Consider the following 17021-nt stretch of genomic DNA (forward strand, 5'->3'; position numbering starts at 1 on the left):
GAGCTGTGTGCGCAGGGGTTGGGTTTCCTCATTCAAGCTGGAACAAAGTGCAGAGCCCAGCGGACTGCCTGGCCTGCCGGAATGCCTGCCATGCTGCGGTACCGCGAGCGGCTTCATGCAGGACCTGGGGTCTCCTTGCAAACCCAAGAGCTTGGGGCGATTCACAGGCGCGTAGCTCAGCTCCCCACGCTGGCCTGCTGGGATCAGGCAACTTGCTGAAGGTCAGAGCAAAGAAGAGGAGCAGGGGGGAACCCAGTGCCAGCTCTCTGCAAAGCTCCCCAAACCATCAGCCTTTTTACAGGGTGTATGGAAAAATGGGTACAGGACTGACAAAAACATAAGCTATTTATTTGCCCAACGAGGTGAAATGTCACCGTGCCTGTTTTATAGCTGGAGCACATTTCTCCAACAGAGATCTGGAAAGAATGAAGATCCCCTGAGCCTCAGGGCTACTGTTTTATCCACAAAACCACGCAAAAGGTTTAAAATCCAAATAGACTAAAACCAGCTTCATCCTTGAGTCACTGGCTCAGATTTCTCTGTGAGCTTCGCTACAGGCTTCTCGTGGTGCCCACTGCAACGGCAACAGCAACACCTAGATGGGACCCTCCCGGCTACCAGCAGACCCAGTGGCAGGAGGGACATGGCGCATTGCTGCCATTTTTTTCACTACCACATACATAGCAGGTATTCTGCAGGAGGACCAATTCACGGCAAGATCCTGAGTAACCGGGATAACAGGATGACAAACAACTTACATTCAAGTTCTCTCAGTGGGACAAGGGAAAAAAAAAACCAAACTACATTGCAATTCTACATTGGAGCTGCTGTTTCGGATTCAAGGAGCTGTGCAAAGCCTGATGCTTATATGGCCCAGCATGGAGATGCAGGATGCCCAGGTTTAACTCCCAGCATTGCCCCGGCTGCACAAAGCGATCCCAGCTGGACACACTGACACACCTCACCTGCCTCTCCCCCTGTGGAATGTGGGCAGCAATCAGCAGTACTGGGGTAGGGATGGCTGACATTAATCCTCCACGTACGGTCACAGGGACCACAAACACCCCTGGATGAGAGCAGATGCTTCAGTATTTGTTCCATTTCCATAGTGGTACCAGCCACTGTGCACTGTCCATCAAAAAGGACACCCGAGTGCACCTACTGTGCTACCCGTCTGCAACCAAGATTCCAGTTTGGTAATGTTTTTATTTTCAAAGCACATGCAACAGCAAAACGTCCTAAAGGCAGTAAAATGACAGCAGATGGCTTCATCCGTACCTGACACATAGCCATTCTGTGGCAAAGCAGAGAACACCTTCTAGATGCAAAAAGCTCTTTTCTAAGAAAAAAAAAAAAAAAAAAAAAAGGGTCTTTCTTATTTTCAAATCCCAGATCCACTCATTCTAAACCCAAGCTTTCTCTCCAGGCCACAGCAACTGGGTGTGGAGACGCTGGTGCAACTCAGTGACCTGCATTTTGCAGACACTCAGTGATGATTACTAAGCTCCTGTCTAGCCCTAAAACCCGTGAATGTTACACATTTTGGCCCAAGACATGAAGATGACTGCTCTTCAAAATGGAACCACAGGTATGTCTTTGGGACCTTTAATCAAAACGGAGTTTGTCAGGACAGCACCCGGTACTTGCAGGCTATCCTGAAGCCTGGCTCTATAATGACTTAGGAGAAAACCACAACCCTCCTGTTTCAGCACCACTTTCTGCCTCTGGGAGCAAAATCTGTGGGTTTTGTGAGCCATCTGTTCCTTTCAGGTTCCTCTCCCAGCTAAAGGTTGACCAAATCCTTTGGTTTTGCACAAACCCATTCCACTCCCATGCAACTTAGTTTCAATGTGCTTTTTGCACAATAAACCAGTATTTCACATGCTGTCCTTGCCCTTGCAGTGAGCCAGAATACCGTTGCTGCGAGAAATGCCACAAAACTTTATCCAATACCTTTGTGATTAACTGAACCGTACCAGGGTTTCAATCATAAATGAATTATTTAAAACAGATTTTGAGCATTCATCTCCTTTTTTTAACAGTATGCACTTTATTGCAGAGAAGACTGGATGCGTTTTTAAAACAAATTCAGGAGCTGCACAGCTTCCAGACATTTCTACGAAGTGTTGCCCACAGTAACTCGAGTACAACGGAGTCCATCAGTCGAACAGTAAGAGGGAACTCAGTCCTGTCATCTGCAGTCACTTGAGAGAGTCAGAAAATCTTACAATTGATTATTGCAGAGCCATGTAAAACAGGTGGCTCTGCTCCTGCGAGCACCTCCGCCAGCAGAACAGAGGTTAACCGTGTCACTCCTGATTTATACCAGCATAACCGAGACCAGAAGTTAGGCCTGGATCATGAAAGTAGCCAGTGAAGATTTTATGTCAGCGTGATACGCACGTGGTGGCAGATTTGTGACGTTTCCCAAAGGGCTTTATTCGGGATCAGATTAGAGACAGTGTCTCCTATTTCAGTTGTTACTGTATCTTTGGATCTATGCACAACTGTGCTGCCCAGTCCCTCTCCACATGGGAAAGAAATCTTGGCGTGAAAACAAATCAAGTCGTAACAGGCACTAACTACCACAATAAACTATAACACAGCCTTTGTCTGCCCTGGATGCTGCTGCCTTTAGAAGCATCCCAGCAGGTCACAGCCAGCCCCAGGTAGGCTGAGGGTGAGCCACAGCCCCAGAGTGGGATCGCAAGCACATTTGACCATGGCTAGAAACGTTCTTCAGTGTATCAGTTAACAAAGATAATGCATTTTCCTAATGAGACCATCCACAATAATTGCTTTTGAGACATGCTGGTCGCATCAGTAATTTGAACATTGCAGTATTAGATAAAAATTCCCGTGTGGTTTTTTTTTTTTCCTGTAAAATGTCTTTCCTCATCAATTACAAACCGCATAAGTGAAGCCTTCTCTCTGAGCCACCGCAGTGTGATACTAAATACAGTTCAAGCTCTTGATGCAAGTCCAGAGCTTGTCCGAGGACACCAAGACCGAACAGGCTGGCACAAGACACATTAGCATAGAAAAGCCTTAAAACTACCAGACTCTGAGATCTGGTTCTCACCTCCTACACCTTTTCAAAACTTCACTGACATAAACAGCAATGGCAGTTTCTACCAGCTGAAGATCTGACACATGGGACTCAAATCCTAATGACGTAAAACCACATGGGAGTCCGAAATTCCCCGTGATGGATGTACAGTAGAACAGCTCAAGAGTGTGTTCAAGGTATATGCTATAAAAGCGCTGTTCATCTGGAGTTTGTTTAAATGCTGATGTGTAGTGTGCTGAAAGCCAGTTTTCTTTATGCCTTTAGCATTGTGCCAGCTGTATGAAAGCTAAAAATCTACGGGGGTGAATGGGAACCTTGGGAAAAGTAACTGATTGAAAAAAGCCTCAGAAACTGAAGGCTTCTGTGTGACACCAGAGCGGGGATGGCACAGATAGAGATGAGAAAGAGTTCACCCAACCCACCATGTGCCTCAAAGCTTAATTTGGAAAGGATGCTCGGGGAGGAGGGGTGATAAATCATTCATCTGTCGCTTCCCGACGGCTTCGCCAAGGCTGCCAGTGCAGGCGGTTAGTAAGTGTGCGCATGTGACTAAGTAAAAACCTATCGACGAGACAAGAGACCACAACCCATGGACACTTCGGAAAGCCATCCCAAAGTGATGTGCTTCTGACGTAGGCTAAATTGAAATTTGTGATGAGTGAACAGGGCTTGAGGCTCACAAATGCTTTAAGCTCTCATTCCCCTTCAGAAGAAAATAGAAAATTATCACATGAAGTGGTCACCAGGCACAAATGATTCTTCTTCAAACAGATCCCCACAGGCTTCCCCCTTGTAATTACTAAAATATACTACCTGATGTGTCACGAGGACGACAAGTAATTGACATTTAAGGCAATCTAATTTCCATAGCCCTCCCATGACTTTCACCGAGCAGATCGCCTTTGTCTTCCTTCTCCAGGAAAGATTTCTTGCACGTGAACATGACAAGCAGCAGCATCGGCAGATGCCACAAGCTGCAGAAGAAGAGCTTCCTGGAGCTGCTGCGGTCTGCATCCCTGTAGAACCGAAAGGCGAGGTAGGAGATGTAGAGGTTGATGGGGAGCGAAATGATGGGGAAAGTCCACGTGGTGATGTCGAGAACCGGAGCCACCGTTGAGAGTCCTATTAAGGCCAGGCAGTGACGCAGAGCCACGCGCCTGCACAGCTCCGGGTGGGTGACAGACATCATGCAGTACCCTCCTCGGGAGTAATCTTCCCGCAGACCCCAGCTCAGGGCGTTGAAGTGAGGGAACTGCCAGGAGTAGAGGATTCCTCCTAACAGTAACGCACCTGCAGTGGGGGAGAGAGAAGGAAACACGCATCAGAGGGCCACGCAAGAAGCGCTGCATAAAGGCCCGAGCAGGTGAAGGCTGCGTTTGCAACCGAGCAGCGCTGCGGCCCCATCACGGCGCCCTGTGCCGCAGACAAGGCACGTGCTGGGAGACAACACGTTCTGTTGTTAACGGCACTTACACAGGGTTGCGCATGGTGGTTCTTCTGTTTTTGGAGCGTTTAATTTGCAAAGCATTTCAACAAGTCACTTCCTCCTAACGAACCATCACTAATTGGCTTCTGCACCAATTCAGTCTCAACCTGAGGGAAGACTGATGGAAATGAAGTGAAGTTGGGCAGGAGGCTGTTTTCCTGGGAGCCTCTAGCTCCTACTCCCGGCTTCCCGAGTTGGTGCGTCTACAGAATAACAAAGCCCCTGGGCAGAGCAGTGTCACACCGCCCAGAACCACGGAGCCCTGCTCGGTGACAGCAGAAGAGGAGCATAAGCGCTTCCTCCCGAGCACTGGGAAAACGCCAGCACCCTGGCAGCGGGGAGCACGGCCAAGCTTTCCGTTTGCCCGGTGCACGAAGAGAGGGGATTGCTCACAGCAGGGAGCGCCTCCACTACGGACCTTGGGCAGGAGGCAGAACTGGCAGAAGCTGCTGAGGAGGTGACAGAAGATGGAAAACTTCTTACTCCTTCCAACCAACTGCAGGAACTTCTATGTAGTTTGATCAAGTAACTCTTATTACCACTAGGTAGCTACTTTTACATTCAAAAAGCAGCTCTGGAGGCACCACATTCTTCAGAGCTGTTCTCAGGATGGGGCTTATCAAGGCAGAAGCAGCTTCTAGGCTGATTTCAGTGAGCTTCAAGGAGGCCTTCAGACTAAACTCCCTTCACTAATTTTGTCTGAAGACACAAAAAATCCCCCAAGGCTGTTGCACATTATGAGCATTCCTGGATTTTCCTTTTGTTTCCCCAGCTCTCAAACACTCTGCTCTGGCATTAACACTTTCTTTACATCTCCCTGCCTCCATGAGCTCATTCTCTATGGAAACTACTTCTCAGCTGGAGCCGTGAGTCTATCACTTTCTTAATGACTTGACAGAAACAGAAACAGCAACACTTATCTGCACACAGGTTAATGTATTTAAATTCTTCCCCAAACGCTACTTCTTCCCCAGCCACTGCTGGGGCTCGAACAAAGACCAAGTGACTGTCTCCTTTAGAACTGCTTCACGGTTCACAGCTTCTCCCCGGCTGTTCTGGCTGTGTGTTCCCTGGAGCTGTGCATGTCTAGTTCACGTCTTAAACAGTGCACCTTGCACTGCTGTTGTCATGCAAATAATAATCTAAGTTTGCAAAAAAGGCGCTTTTTTGGCCCTACCTCATCAGCCAGTGAAGGAACGGTTCATTAGCCTTAATGGGGGTTTCCAGTTGCTTATAAGATCCAGGAGTGGTATAAAAGACTTGTCTCATTGCTTTTTAAACTGAGCAACAAATACTCCATTAGGTGAGCACAGGGCTCTGAAAGCTGATTATATGAAGCATGGAGACAGACGCTCATATACTGGGCATGCAGCATTCGGAACAACATTGCCTGTCACTAATTACACGTGATTTTCTGGACTACAGCCCAAAACACTTGCAAATCCTCCAATCGATCCTACTAAAGTCAGCTTTCAGGGTGTGGATGCTTAGCACCTTCTATAAACCATCTCTTTTAGAAGATGGTTGGAAATAGTGCGCCCCAAAACTACCACTAATTTCAGAAAATCATGGCAACAAAAGTAGTTTTAGCCCTAACAAACCAGGATTTGATTCAGTTCTGCTGAAACCTAAGGGAGTAGCTTTACTGAAAAAAACAGAAATAAAACTTAGTCAAGGGGTAGTAATCCCTATACCAGGAGAAACAATTGGGAAAATGTTCTTGTAATATGTCATTCTTTAGCTTTTTCCTATTCTTGTAAAACATATCACCGGAGGCAAGATCCTGAATGTGATAAACCTAAGATAGGAATATTTTTCAAGTTTCACATCTGAAGCGCTTTAGAGCCATTAGCTTGCCATTTTTCAGAACTCAGTGAAAGGTGAGCGACAATTCCCCGTCAGCTGAGGGAGGTTAAGGGGATGGAGCCCGGGCCAAGGCAGAGGCTGTCCCTGCTTCCCACGGTGATGGAGCAGCCCGCTCCTCATCTGCCACGGGCTGCATCCTTGTGTTTCGGCTGTAACACGGGCTTTGCTTACTCGATTGTTCAAATGTTGTGTGCAGCCAAGCTCAACACACACCCTAAACCTCAAACACACAAAAACCTTTAACAGTTCTCTAACTGTAACACCATTAAAAAAAAAAAAAAAAAAAAGTCATCTGGAGAAACTTTTAAACACAAACAGACTGACTAAACTACTTGAGGCTGGATTCCCATTTACAAAGCTCTGGTTTTTACATGCAAGCCTTTGGAATTTAATTACTTTGATTACATTACAACCATTGAGATAATTGATATTTTACAGAGAAGCTGAACAGTAAAACAATTTAATAGCCCATTATGAGGATTTTAAGTGACCCGATCTTTTGGTTAGTTTCCCATGTGCCTTGGACATCCTGTAATTTCCTCTGCCCAGGCTGAGATTGTCAGGTTGTCAGAGATTTTTAAGTGTCACGTAAGACTGATGACTTGCAAAGCACAGCACATGGTAGAGCACAATTCAGCATCAAATGAGCCCACAGTAGGAATCCTGTCAAGCCCAGAGCAGACACTGTAATACTCATTAATTACTAGACGAATGTTAACTATGTCATAATTAGGTCAGCAGTGTTTTTAAGCAATATTACAGCGAGACTAACTCTGGAGACTAACCTGGTTCAAAATAGCGCAGAGCCTACTCTGCTGCCACTGCGCAGCTCCCAACAGTTTGGGAAATCAGTTTAATCAACACAAATCTCCTTGTTCTCTGTGGAGTTTATAATTAAGTGAAGACCAGATGAGGTTGTTCACAGCCGTAAGATATGGAGCTGGCATAGAGTTTGCAAAGCAGAGCCGGCATCCAAGCCGAGCCACGGCGCTTGCTCAGGCAGCGGGAGGCAGCCGGCACCCCGGGCACTGCAGCCCGGCGGCTCCCCCGGCCCCTCCGCAGCACCAGGACACCCGAGGGCAGGCAGGACAGCAGGAGCTAGCACCAGATCCTGCAGCTTTCCCACAACTGTTTATAAACGGCAAGATTGCAAATACCTGCCTTGTGCGTATCCCCAACTCCTTGGCTTTTTTGGCCTGATTTTTAATAACTGCAGGTTTAGCCCAATTGCAACCACCTCAAAACTGCTCACCCTCCCGGTGTGAGAACCCAGGGCAGCTGCGAGCAGACACTTGCAAATCCTGGTAACTTGGTGAACAAGCCCTGTTCAATTTTGGAAAAAAAAATGAAGCCTATTTAGGACCCAGGTTTCCAGTATTCTTCCCCTCTTTGTGCAAAACACGTCTAAAATGTTTTCTTGCGGAGTTCCTACTATTTAACCACTTTGTGCTAGCTTAAACCATCTCAAAAGTTGCAGGACTGCAGAGGAGCAGGTAGGTCCGACAGCACCCACAGAGTTAAAGGTAAACAACAGGTTTTACTGTTCATCATGAATGTTAAGGTTAAGCTGTTTTTCTTGTCCTAAATACTCTTACTAGTATTTAAATAGTAACAGATTTTCTTTTTAATAAACAAGAACAAGCTGAGGGTTTTATTTCAATATCTAAGAAAAAGCAAAAATGTCAGCTGGCATCGAAGAAGGTATAAAATGGTTCGTACTTTCTGTAAATATATTTTTATCTAGTGAAATACTGAAGCTTTATAAATTGCACTTTTCCTAAAACAAACACGACACTAAATTCTACAGTGACTTGGAAACTGCTTGACAAGACGTTTTAAGGTTCAATAAATTTGGGTAAAACTTGGAAATAATTGTGAGATGAGACTTCCAAAAGCAACTAGTGACAGCAGGCTTGCAAACCACAGCAGCTGACAGTCAAATTTTCAAAACTGCAAGAGCAAGAAGCATCCACCTCTGAAATTACGCTCTTCACGGTGTAAAGAAGGCACTGTGGTACCTCTTTGATTAAAATTTTACATTTTACTCCTTTTAAAACAATTATCTGATGACCTCATTTGCTGGATGTTCCAAGTCTCAGGCAAGGGAGCAATGTCAGCACCTGAGCCCACCGAGTTTTTGGCCTCTCTGCTAAGCAGAGCACCTATGAGCAGGAAACTGGGAGATGGTTTTTAGGGTGTAAGCCCTTGCAGGGTGTGAACTCTGGCCAGTGGTTAACACAAGGCAGAGGAGAGCATAGCAATCAGGTGGCCACAGCTTCTTGTCCTGCCCATCCTGGGCTTATGCTGGGATCAGTGACCCACGGACGGGAAGCTCCAGATCCCAGTGCGAGTCCCCAAACTTCTCAGTGCTGTAAAGGATGTAAGAGGTGCGATTCTATACGGCATCTACTCAAGAAAGAGGGCACATTCAGCTGCCAAGCTATCAGTGCCAACAGAAATCATGCTGGTAGCATCACTCTGAGCGAACAGTTTCATTCATGCAAAGCAACCTCAGGACCACAAACCTATTTTCTCATCCCCTAAAGGGCAGAAGTAGTGTTTGGATGCTGCTTGACCATCTCGTGCTGAGGATGTCACTCTCTTAAGCAGCGATTTGAAATACGCCTCTTACATGCTGACAATACGTTTCATCATCAAGGAGCTTTATACGTTGTGCAGTTGGCACGTGGAGCAGTAGCGATGATTTCACGTGCAGCTGAATTGTTTCTTAAACAAGGCACGATAGTTTGGGATGATCAGGTTGAAACTCTCCGAAACATTTCTGAAGGCAAGCTCTTCCAGGGCAGAAAAGGAGCTGAGCTCCGAGCGGGCAAGGGCTGGAGCACAGCGTGTGTTGGTGGAAGCAGCAGCCTCCAGAGCAGGGTCAGCTGGAGCCCACCCAGCCCGGGCAGGCGGCTGAACATGGGCTGGTTGGCACAAGTCAAGGCCACCACGTCCCAGGTTATCTGCAGAGGCTGCTGGATCGACACCGGGCTCCTGAAAACATGCTGAGGGGGAGCAACTTATTTGTCCTTATCCTCCTCACTGTTCTTTAGACAACACACAGTGCCATCCCTCCGCATTGTGTTCTGCAAACCTCTTATATCCCTTTCAAGCTCTAGACAGGACAAACTCTTATTTACTTAATCAATAAAATAAAAAAAATAAGGAAGGGGGAGCTGATCTGCAGCATCCATTCAAGAACGGACTCACTCCTCCTGTCTTTGCTTTGGTGCTGCACATGTATGACTGGGAAGTGGCCAACCAGGCATTAAAATAAACATGGAATGGTTAAAATATCAGCTCCAAAACAGATGTTGAAATCTTACTGCATTTCCCAAAGCTGGTGTTTACTGCCTTGGCAACCTAAGAATGCTGTTTTGCTTAAAGCACAATTTTAGTAATTCTTCTGCCTTGAATAATGTGAAGGAATTTTAAAATTATTTCCAGACCTTGGTAGCTCCCTGACTTATTAGAGGAAAGCACCGGCCTTTTGTCTTTAGGAAACTGGTACGAGTTTGGCTGCTGTCAGGAGGGGGAAGGCTTTGGTAGCCTAAACTCAGCCTTTTAATGGATCGTAGTCAGGAAACAACCACACACTGCTTTACTTGATAGCACACAACTGGCTCTCCTCCCTTAAAAGATGTTGAACAAATTACTCCTCTTTAATCCAGACAAGGTAGATTAGAGCTCAGAGACTTGACTTGGTCCAGCTGTATCCACCTGCTTGCAAGCAACCGTGCTGTCTCAGACTGCATTTTTCACCTCTTCTAGAGGAAATTTAACACAACCGGTCCAGAACTCTTCACTGTGGTCCTGCAGGAGTTTTACAGGATGGTATACTTGCAGGAAACGTACTGGAAACATTCCCAATGCATTTATTTTCTATCTTTTCTTTTGTGCTCGTTCACAACAAGTTTAACACAGTAGTCTGCCCTGGAGATTTCTAATACGCAGCAATTATGGGGGTAAAGGAAGATTCTGAAGTCTCATCAAAGCCTTGCTGCCCATCACAGATTCAATGTAATATTAAACACCCAAAGGGTTTTTTGGAGGAATTTGGACAAATATTCAGAGGGGTTTGAAAAGTCACGTTCATAACGCAGCCGTAGTGTCCTGACACGTAAGGACTGGCTTATTGAGCTGGCGATGGCATTTTCTGTTTATGAAGGAGAGCTGGAAGGTGCGACGATTACTGCCTTTCCTTCAGCTTGTTTTGGTGATGGAACATGACTATTAGGGTAAATCAATTAGCCTCCGATTACAAGTGTTCAAGATACTGCCTTTGTACAATTACTCCTGAGGAAAAATGTTATCTACTATTTCATTTTCCCATTGTCTTTGGAAGTAGAAAAGGGATTAGCGCTACAAAATTTACATCTTCATTTGCGATTATGAAGCCTTCTCAAACACAAAGACATTTGGGAATTATCTAGCTGCAAACCTTAACCAAACGGATGCAATTCCCCCCTATTTCCCCACCGCAGCATTTCCTCCGTTAGCAGCGCAGCAAGGCAGCACCCGGCACTTCTGCTTCCACTGGAAAACAAAGCAGATGCTACTGCTTGTGTCAGATGCCGCGTGAGCTGCTAAGCAGCCTTGAGAAGGCAAAAAGGGAAAGTCTCGCTTGTAAAGCTTTGCACAAGGTCTCGGGGCTGCAGACAATGGTGCCGGCTGTCAGTGCGGGCACGCACCGCCCCGCGCGCGGCCCTGATTGTGCGCCTTCAAGGTTACACGGTCATGTAAACCAAGGGCACGGAGAAAAACGCTGGAAAACTCAAAAGCTTCATGGTCATGGGTTTCAATAGCCGTTTCTTTTGAAGGATGGCACAAAAGACTTGTGGGACAGGAGCGTCTCGGAGCGGCGATAGACTTCTCTGCTGCAGCACATAAAGGGAAGGGGATGTTGGCCTTGCGTACGGCTTGTCTGCAAAACAAAAGGATGATCCTTGGTGTCCACCAGGAATGGGAAATGAAGTTGGCAATGGGGTTTTTCACCTCGAGGGAGCGTTCCCGGCCACCGCCTTTAACAGGAGGAAACCAGATGTCCTCAGGTACGCTTCCCATGTGGAGAAACGCTGTCTGCATATAGTCACACAGAGGCACGCACACTTTTTGTGTGACACACAACAGGCTATTACGGCCAAAAGCCTCACAGGGAAAGACCTTTCATTATACAGGCAAGGCTGAGAAAAAAAAGCCATGCGGTACATAACTTGTCTTAGCTAACCCCAGCAACAGATGCCACTAAAAAAGCGAGCCTGCTGGGTGAGATGAACATACGGTCTTTGCCCTGGCCATTCGTTACGTGCAGATCTGTTTAGGAAGGGTTTGCCAAAGGACCTGTCTCGGCAGAGGACTGCAGCCCTGCAGAGCCACGCAGGGGCTCCTCATCAGCCGCCTCTTCCAGGCTCCCTCTGGGGCTCCCACCTACCCAAGGGTGGCAGTCCCTCCCACAGACCCCCGTCCTGCTCCTCCTGCAGATGTTCCGTCACTCACCCAGAACATCGGTGCTTCTCCTGCGGGTGCTGTGCCTCACGCCCGGGGGCGCAGGGGCTGTCACAGTGCCCCATCTCCTCCCTGTGCCCCAACAGCCATGCGTGGGGCACGGTGCCTGTGAATTCCTGGGGCCAGCCCCCCAGGTGCCCCACGGTGGAACTGCCATTTCTTTTGTCTCTTGTGAGGATGGAAAGGGGAAAAAAAATCAGCCCACTGGCTTTTGTCCTAAATTCAGACCAGCTGCTTACTAGTATTGTCCCTCTGCCTCACTTTTTACCCCCACAAAGCACACTCCTGGGCCCCCAGCTTCCAATTCTCGTATGTCAGTGACATGAATATCTCTGTCTCCTCTGGAACAGACCGCAAATTCTGCTGCCTTTCATCTGAGAAGTGAAACCCCAAAAAGCTGAGTCTACTGAAGGGAGCGTATAGCTGGAGCCTGCCCTGCTCCTGCAGCGGGACGGTGGAGCTGCCCTGCGCCGGGGGGCTGCCCCCCCAGAGCTGTGTGCACCTCCAGGGGCTCTGAAAGCTCAGAAAGCGCCACGGGACGGGACACAAACATCTCTGAGCTTACCTGGCAGGCAATTAAGCTGTTGCTTTGCTCTCCCTCCTCCTGGCAGACAAGTGCTACACCAGGGAAGGTATGCAAGGCTCCAGCCACTGACACGTTTGGTGCAGCCCTCCCCCCGCCCCCATTTCATTTTGTTTTGTTACTGAAACCATCCATCTGCCAAATGTCACTAGCTGATAAGAACTGCCGGTTTTTAAATCCCCATTTGTAAATAGATGTTGGCTGACATAATTAATGTCTACCATACAACACAATTTGAATTACAAAGTAAAGGCAATTTAAAAATCAGCCTCCACATGATTACAATTGATACTCAGCCTATAAATTCCATAGCCCCAGGAATTACTTAAATTTCTGAAAATGAATGAAAATCAGTACAAGATGTCTTTCAGGAAAGCAAGACCAGAAGTGGAGCATCTGAGATAAACTAAATAGTCTCTTGAGATAAACATTCTTTGGCGCAGTAATACCTACGGCTCCTAGGCCACCACGGGTCTGTAAGGTCTGCTCTGCTGTCAGGGCTGCTATCTGCTATGCCGCTGCCACCTACTCAGAATAAATCCCCTTAACTGATAAGCACATTATGTTGAGGACCCCTGCTTGTCACTTCCATCTAACTGGGTGGTTTATATGAACACGGTGGCACTGAATTGCTCGGCTTTAAGTCACCGATACCGCTTGCAGGCTGGGATCAAGCCTTCAGCACGTAAGCACAAGAAGGTTAAGGGAAGAAGCACAAAATGAAAATGTCTAAGGCGGAATACAGGCTATGGCACTTGGAAACATTTACCCCAGCTTCAGTTTTTCTGCTAACTAGAAATAAAAAGTTCAAATGGACAACAAACATTTCATACAAGCAAGCTGGGGCATTAGCTTGGGGAGAAAGACCGGCAATGCAAGAGTAATTTAAAGCACATCTAGGTTGTGCCTCTCACGTGCCAAAATAAATAGCTCCGTTCCTTCCTAAAGAGGGCTGTGCACCGGCTCTACAGCGGCGTGGCACAGGCAGGAGCAATCCTGCACACGGATCCTGCGCAGGAGGAGGATCCAGCACAGAGCAGAACATGCTGCCAAGTCTGCCTCTTTTTCCTGTCTTTACGCTATCACTTAACGCTTTAAGTGAATTTCATTATTTTCCTGCTAGTTCTTCCTTTGTAAAATCAGGAGAAATAATTTGAGGGTGTCTAGATTTACTAGAAAAACAAATCTCTTTAGAAATAAATAGTGCCACAAAGGAGCAATGAAATCTGCTTTCAAGGAAGCAAACGTGTTACTGCAAATCACAGGCTGGCAGTTAAGTTCTGCATAAATACACCAGATACGTGGTAGTGATAGGTATGTGATAAATTACATTTATCATGCACCTTTGACCATCTCACCTGCACTCAGCTCCCCCAGTGAGGAAATGTTAACATTCCTGATCTTTCATCAGTTTCAAACAGCTGCCATTAAAAAAAAACCAGCCACCAACCAACAAAAAGCCACAACCCCCCCCCAAACCCACAACAAAGAATTCCACATCTTCCCAGAGATAACCTTATCTTTTGCATTTGAAATGTGAGGTTTTCTCTAAATTATGTTAGCACAAAATCCAGGGTTGGGGACAGGATGGTCAATCAGGCTTAAAAGTATATAATTAAAGTTACCTATCGGGGCAGAAATGGAAGCAAGCATCACTAGGAACCAGCATAAGATCTGAAAAAGATGTGTAGCGTAAGGAATACCAGCAAGCGTTTGCATCACTGGATATACAAGGATCCCAGATTTTTATCTGCAAATATGCCGTATTTGTTGCCTGTGCAAGAAATAAGGTATTAGTCTTTGAAATAAGGAAGTTATAAACAAAATGAGGACAAATTAAAACAAAGGCTGCTCCAATCTGAGACACTGTTATCTCTGGAATTGGAAACTAGGCATTTCCAGCATCTCGCTGCAGTATCCACGAGCCATGCCAGTGATGTTACTGAACCCCTGGCACTACAGAAGAGCGCGGCCACGGTTGTCCCAGTACCCCACAGTACAGTGTAACACCTGGTTACCCCCCTCAAATGGTAATGAAAGGTCTACAATTCAATATTGTTTTTCTTAAAACCAGCAACACGTATACCAGTGTGGCTGCTGTGAGAAGATTACAAGGAGAGAAAATCCACAGGAAAATGTAAACTCAAAAAATCACCAGTTAAAGTGGTGAGAACCTTTCTTCTCATTAGTTTTCCAACTCCCTTCCTTCACATTCCTCTTTGTTATTGAGTGGAATGGTCGTTGTTTTTTGGGTTTTTTTTTCCTTTAAATGAGGTGCAAATGCATTTTCACACCTCTACCTAAAACTAGGTTAAGTCTCCAAGCTAATTACACATTATTAATGAGTTCAACAACTGTGGGTAGGCTGGTCAGAGAAGGATGCAGGTCTGCACGTCACGTATGTATGCACGCAGATGCACGCTTATACTCTGCACAGGGCTGATGCTGCCAGGTGCTGAACTCTCTTCTCATTTGCAATAGTAAAATGTTTAACATTGAAAATCATAGTCTACAAGGCAATCCTTTTCTTCTGTTTCTCCCCTTTTTTTTACAAGGTGTTTGTGGGGTTTTTTGGAGGGGGAAGTGGTTTTTTTTAATGCTGAAAATACAGTAAAATACTACATTCAGATGACCGTTTTCCAGACTCTCCCCAGGTATGCTTCATTGCAAAGACCAGCATCACCTCAGTAACACTTCTCTCTCTATTAAACAAGCCACCTGCCTGCGCCGACACAGACCGGGAGGTGGCTGTAGGAAGTTTTAGCTACTCAGAACAAACAATACAAGATTGGGTTATGTACCAGCGCAGACCATCATGTTCTGGCAAGGTCTGCTCTGCTGGTTTAAAGTTACCATCTTCCACTGCTGTCATCATTGCCAGAGATTATCCCCTCCACAGCAGAGCTGGCAGAGGGACACGTAACCCCATTTCTGTTGTAAATTAGAGAGGAAGAGCTTGCTTGGGACACCGGCGGTGCTCCCTGCTGCCCGCCATACAGGGACAGCTTAGCTCTCTGCAAAACGGGTCTCAAAGACCAAGCTGTAACCTGACAAATTAAAGGCAAGGAAAATCAGTGCCAGTTTACCTTAATGTGCTGGGCTTTAACTGCAGCAGTTTAGCTGCCATCTTAAAACCACGGGGGAAAATTTGAACCGTGACAGGCACTACAGCAAGGGCTTTTGGTGAGATGGAGCTCTTCATTCCCGCTCCTCCAGGCTGGACTTTGCAGATGAAGCATTGGCACGTGAGAGTCATCTTCTAACGTCAACTCTGCAGTGAGGTGCCAAAACCAAAACAGAAATCCCTAAACAACCTAAGATCCAAGGTGTAAGCATCTGCAGCCAAATGATGAGATTCTTAAAATGATACATGTTGTAGTTTTAAATCATTGTCTTCTCTTCAGAAATACAGAGCTTCTAATGGTGTCTGTTACATGCTCCTGAACACAAGACACTATACATACACATACATACCATTTACAGGGCTAAATGTATGTAAAAAAAAAAACTTTGAAAGAAGTAAATGTTTGTATAGAAGTAGTGCATACATTTAAAAAAAAAAACCACACCCACAAAACCTTTCATCCTAACTTTGGATTAGATCTGTATCAGAACATACATCAACAAAGCCAATTCAGACGGACTTTCATAGGAAGTGCATAGAAATTAAGAAGTGCATAGCATAAATGAAGGACAGATTTTGCACTGATTCTAATAATTTCTGTTTAAAAATCTTCCTGTTGAAAGTATTATTCAAGCTTTAAATATGCCACACTGTGGGATGAGTGTGCACTAAAACAATTCTTAACAGACCTGTTAATTGAAATCATTAGTTTCTTCAGAATACAAGTATGTGGAGCTACTTTGATTCTTAAGTTTCTAGCTGGCAGGAAAAAACAAGCCCTAACTGTGTCAGAGTTTAGCTGCTGAAGAGATCAGTGGTTTATGAGGGATGTAAAAATGGTTCACAGTTATTAAAATAGAAATCTTCGTTTGCTTTTCAAGGAGGGGGGACAGGAACATTCATAAACTAAGAGTTTAGAAATGGGCAATTAAGAAATACATCAATAAATTAATCTTCCTAGGATATTTTCTGGCTTGTGGGAAGACAGTAATAAACACATCTGAGAATTTTCCAGCTGAAAGCTCCTGCCATCTAAGCTGGATCTTACTGGGTATGGTTTTAATCCTGAAATTACGTAACATTTTCTTCCCCAAAGACGCTAATTTCCTTCTACATTTATTTTTAAGATGGCCTAAACACATATTCAGTAGGTCACAGGCTTTTATCAGCTCACGTTTGCCCCTGAAACGCCCCGTAAGGAGTGCGATACCATCATGTCTACTCATTCAGTCCCCACGGCATCGTGCTGTAACAGACTTTGGCATCGCAAGCAGCAGAATGTACCTGCTTTTGAAGCAGTATCAGACCAAAAAGCCTAAAAAGCAAGCTTTATTTCCTTCTAAGCAGGTCTTTTTAGATACCCTAAAGGCAATGCTGACAACGG

General features: G+C 45.8%; 1 protein-coding gene across 1 annotated transcript in view; it reads right to left on the minus strand.

Annotated features, from left to right (window-relative positions):
* Window positions 1-1186: 1186 nt before the first annotated feature.
* The window catches only part of LOC130147482 (protoheme IX farnesyltransferase, mitochondrial), a 106354-nt gene continuing 90519 nt past the window's right edge, over window positions 1187-17021 (minus strand). Inside the window, exon 7 of the mRNA XM_056334669.1 lies at window positions 1187-4360. Coding sequence (XP_056190644.1) covers window positions 3918-4360 — 443 coding nt within the window. The 3' untranslated portion in view covers window positions 1187-3917. The remainder of the gene's footprint in view (window positions 4361-17021) is intronic.

This window comes from Falco biarmicus, chromosome 1 (genome assembly GCF_023638135.1).
Source record: "Falco biarmicus isolate bFalBia1 chromosome 1, bFalBia1.pri, whole genome shotgun sequence".
In the NCBI taxonomy this organism is placed as follows: Eukaryota; Metazoa; Chordata; class Aves; order Falconiformes; family Falconidae; genus Falco; species Falco biarmicus.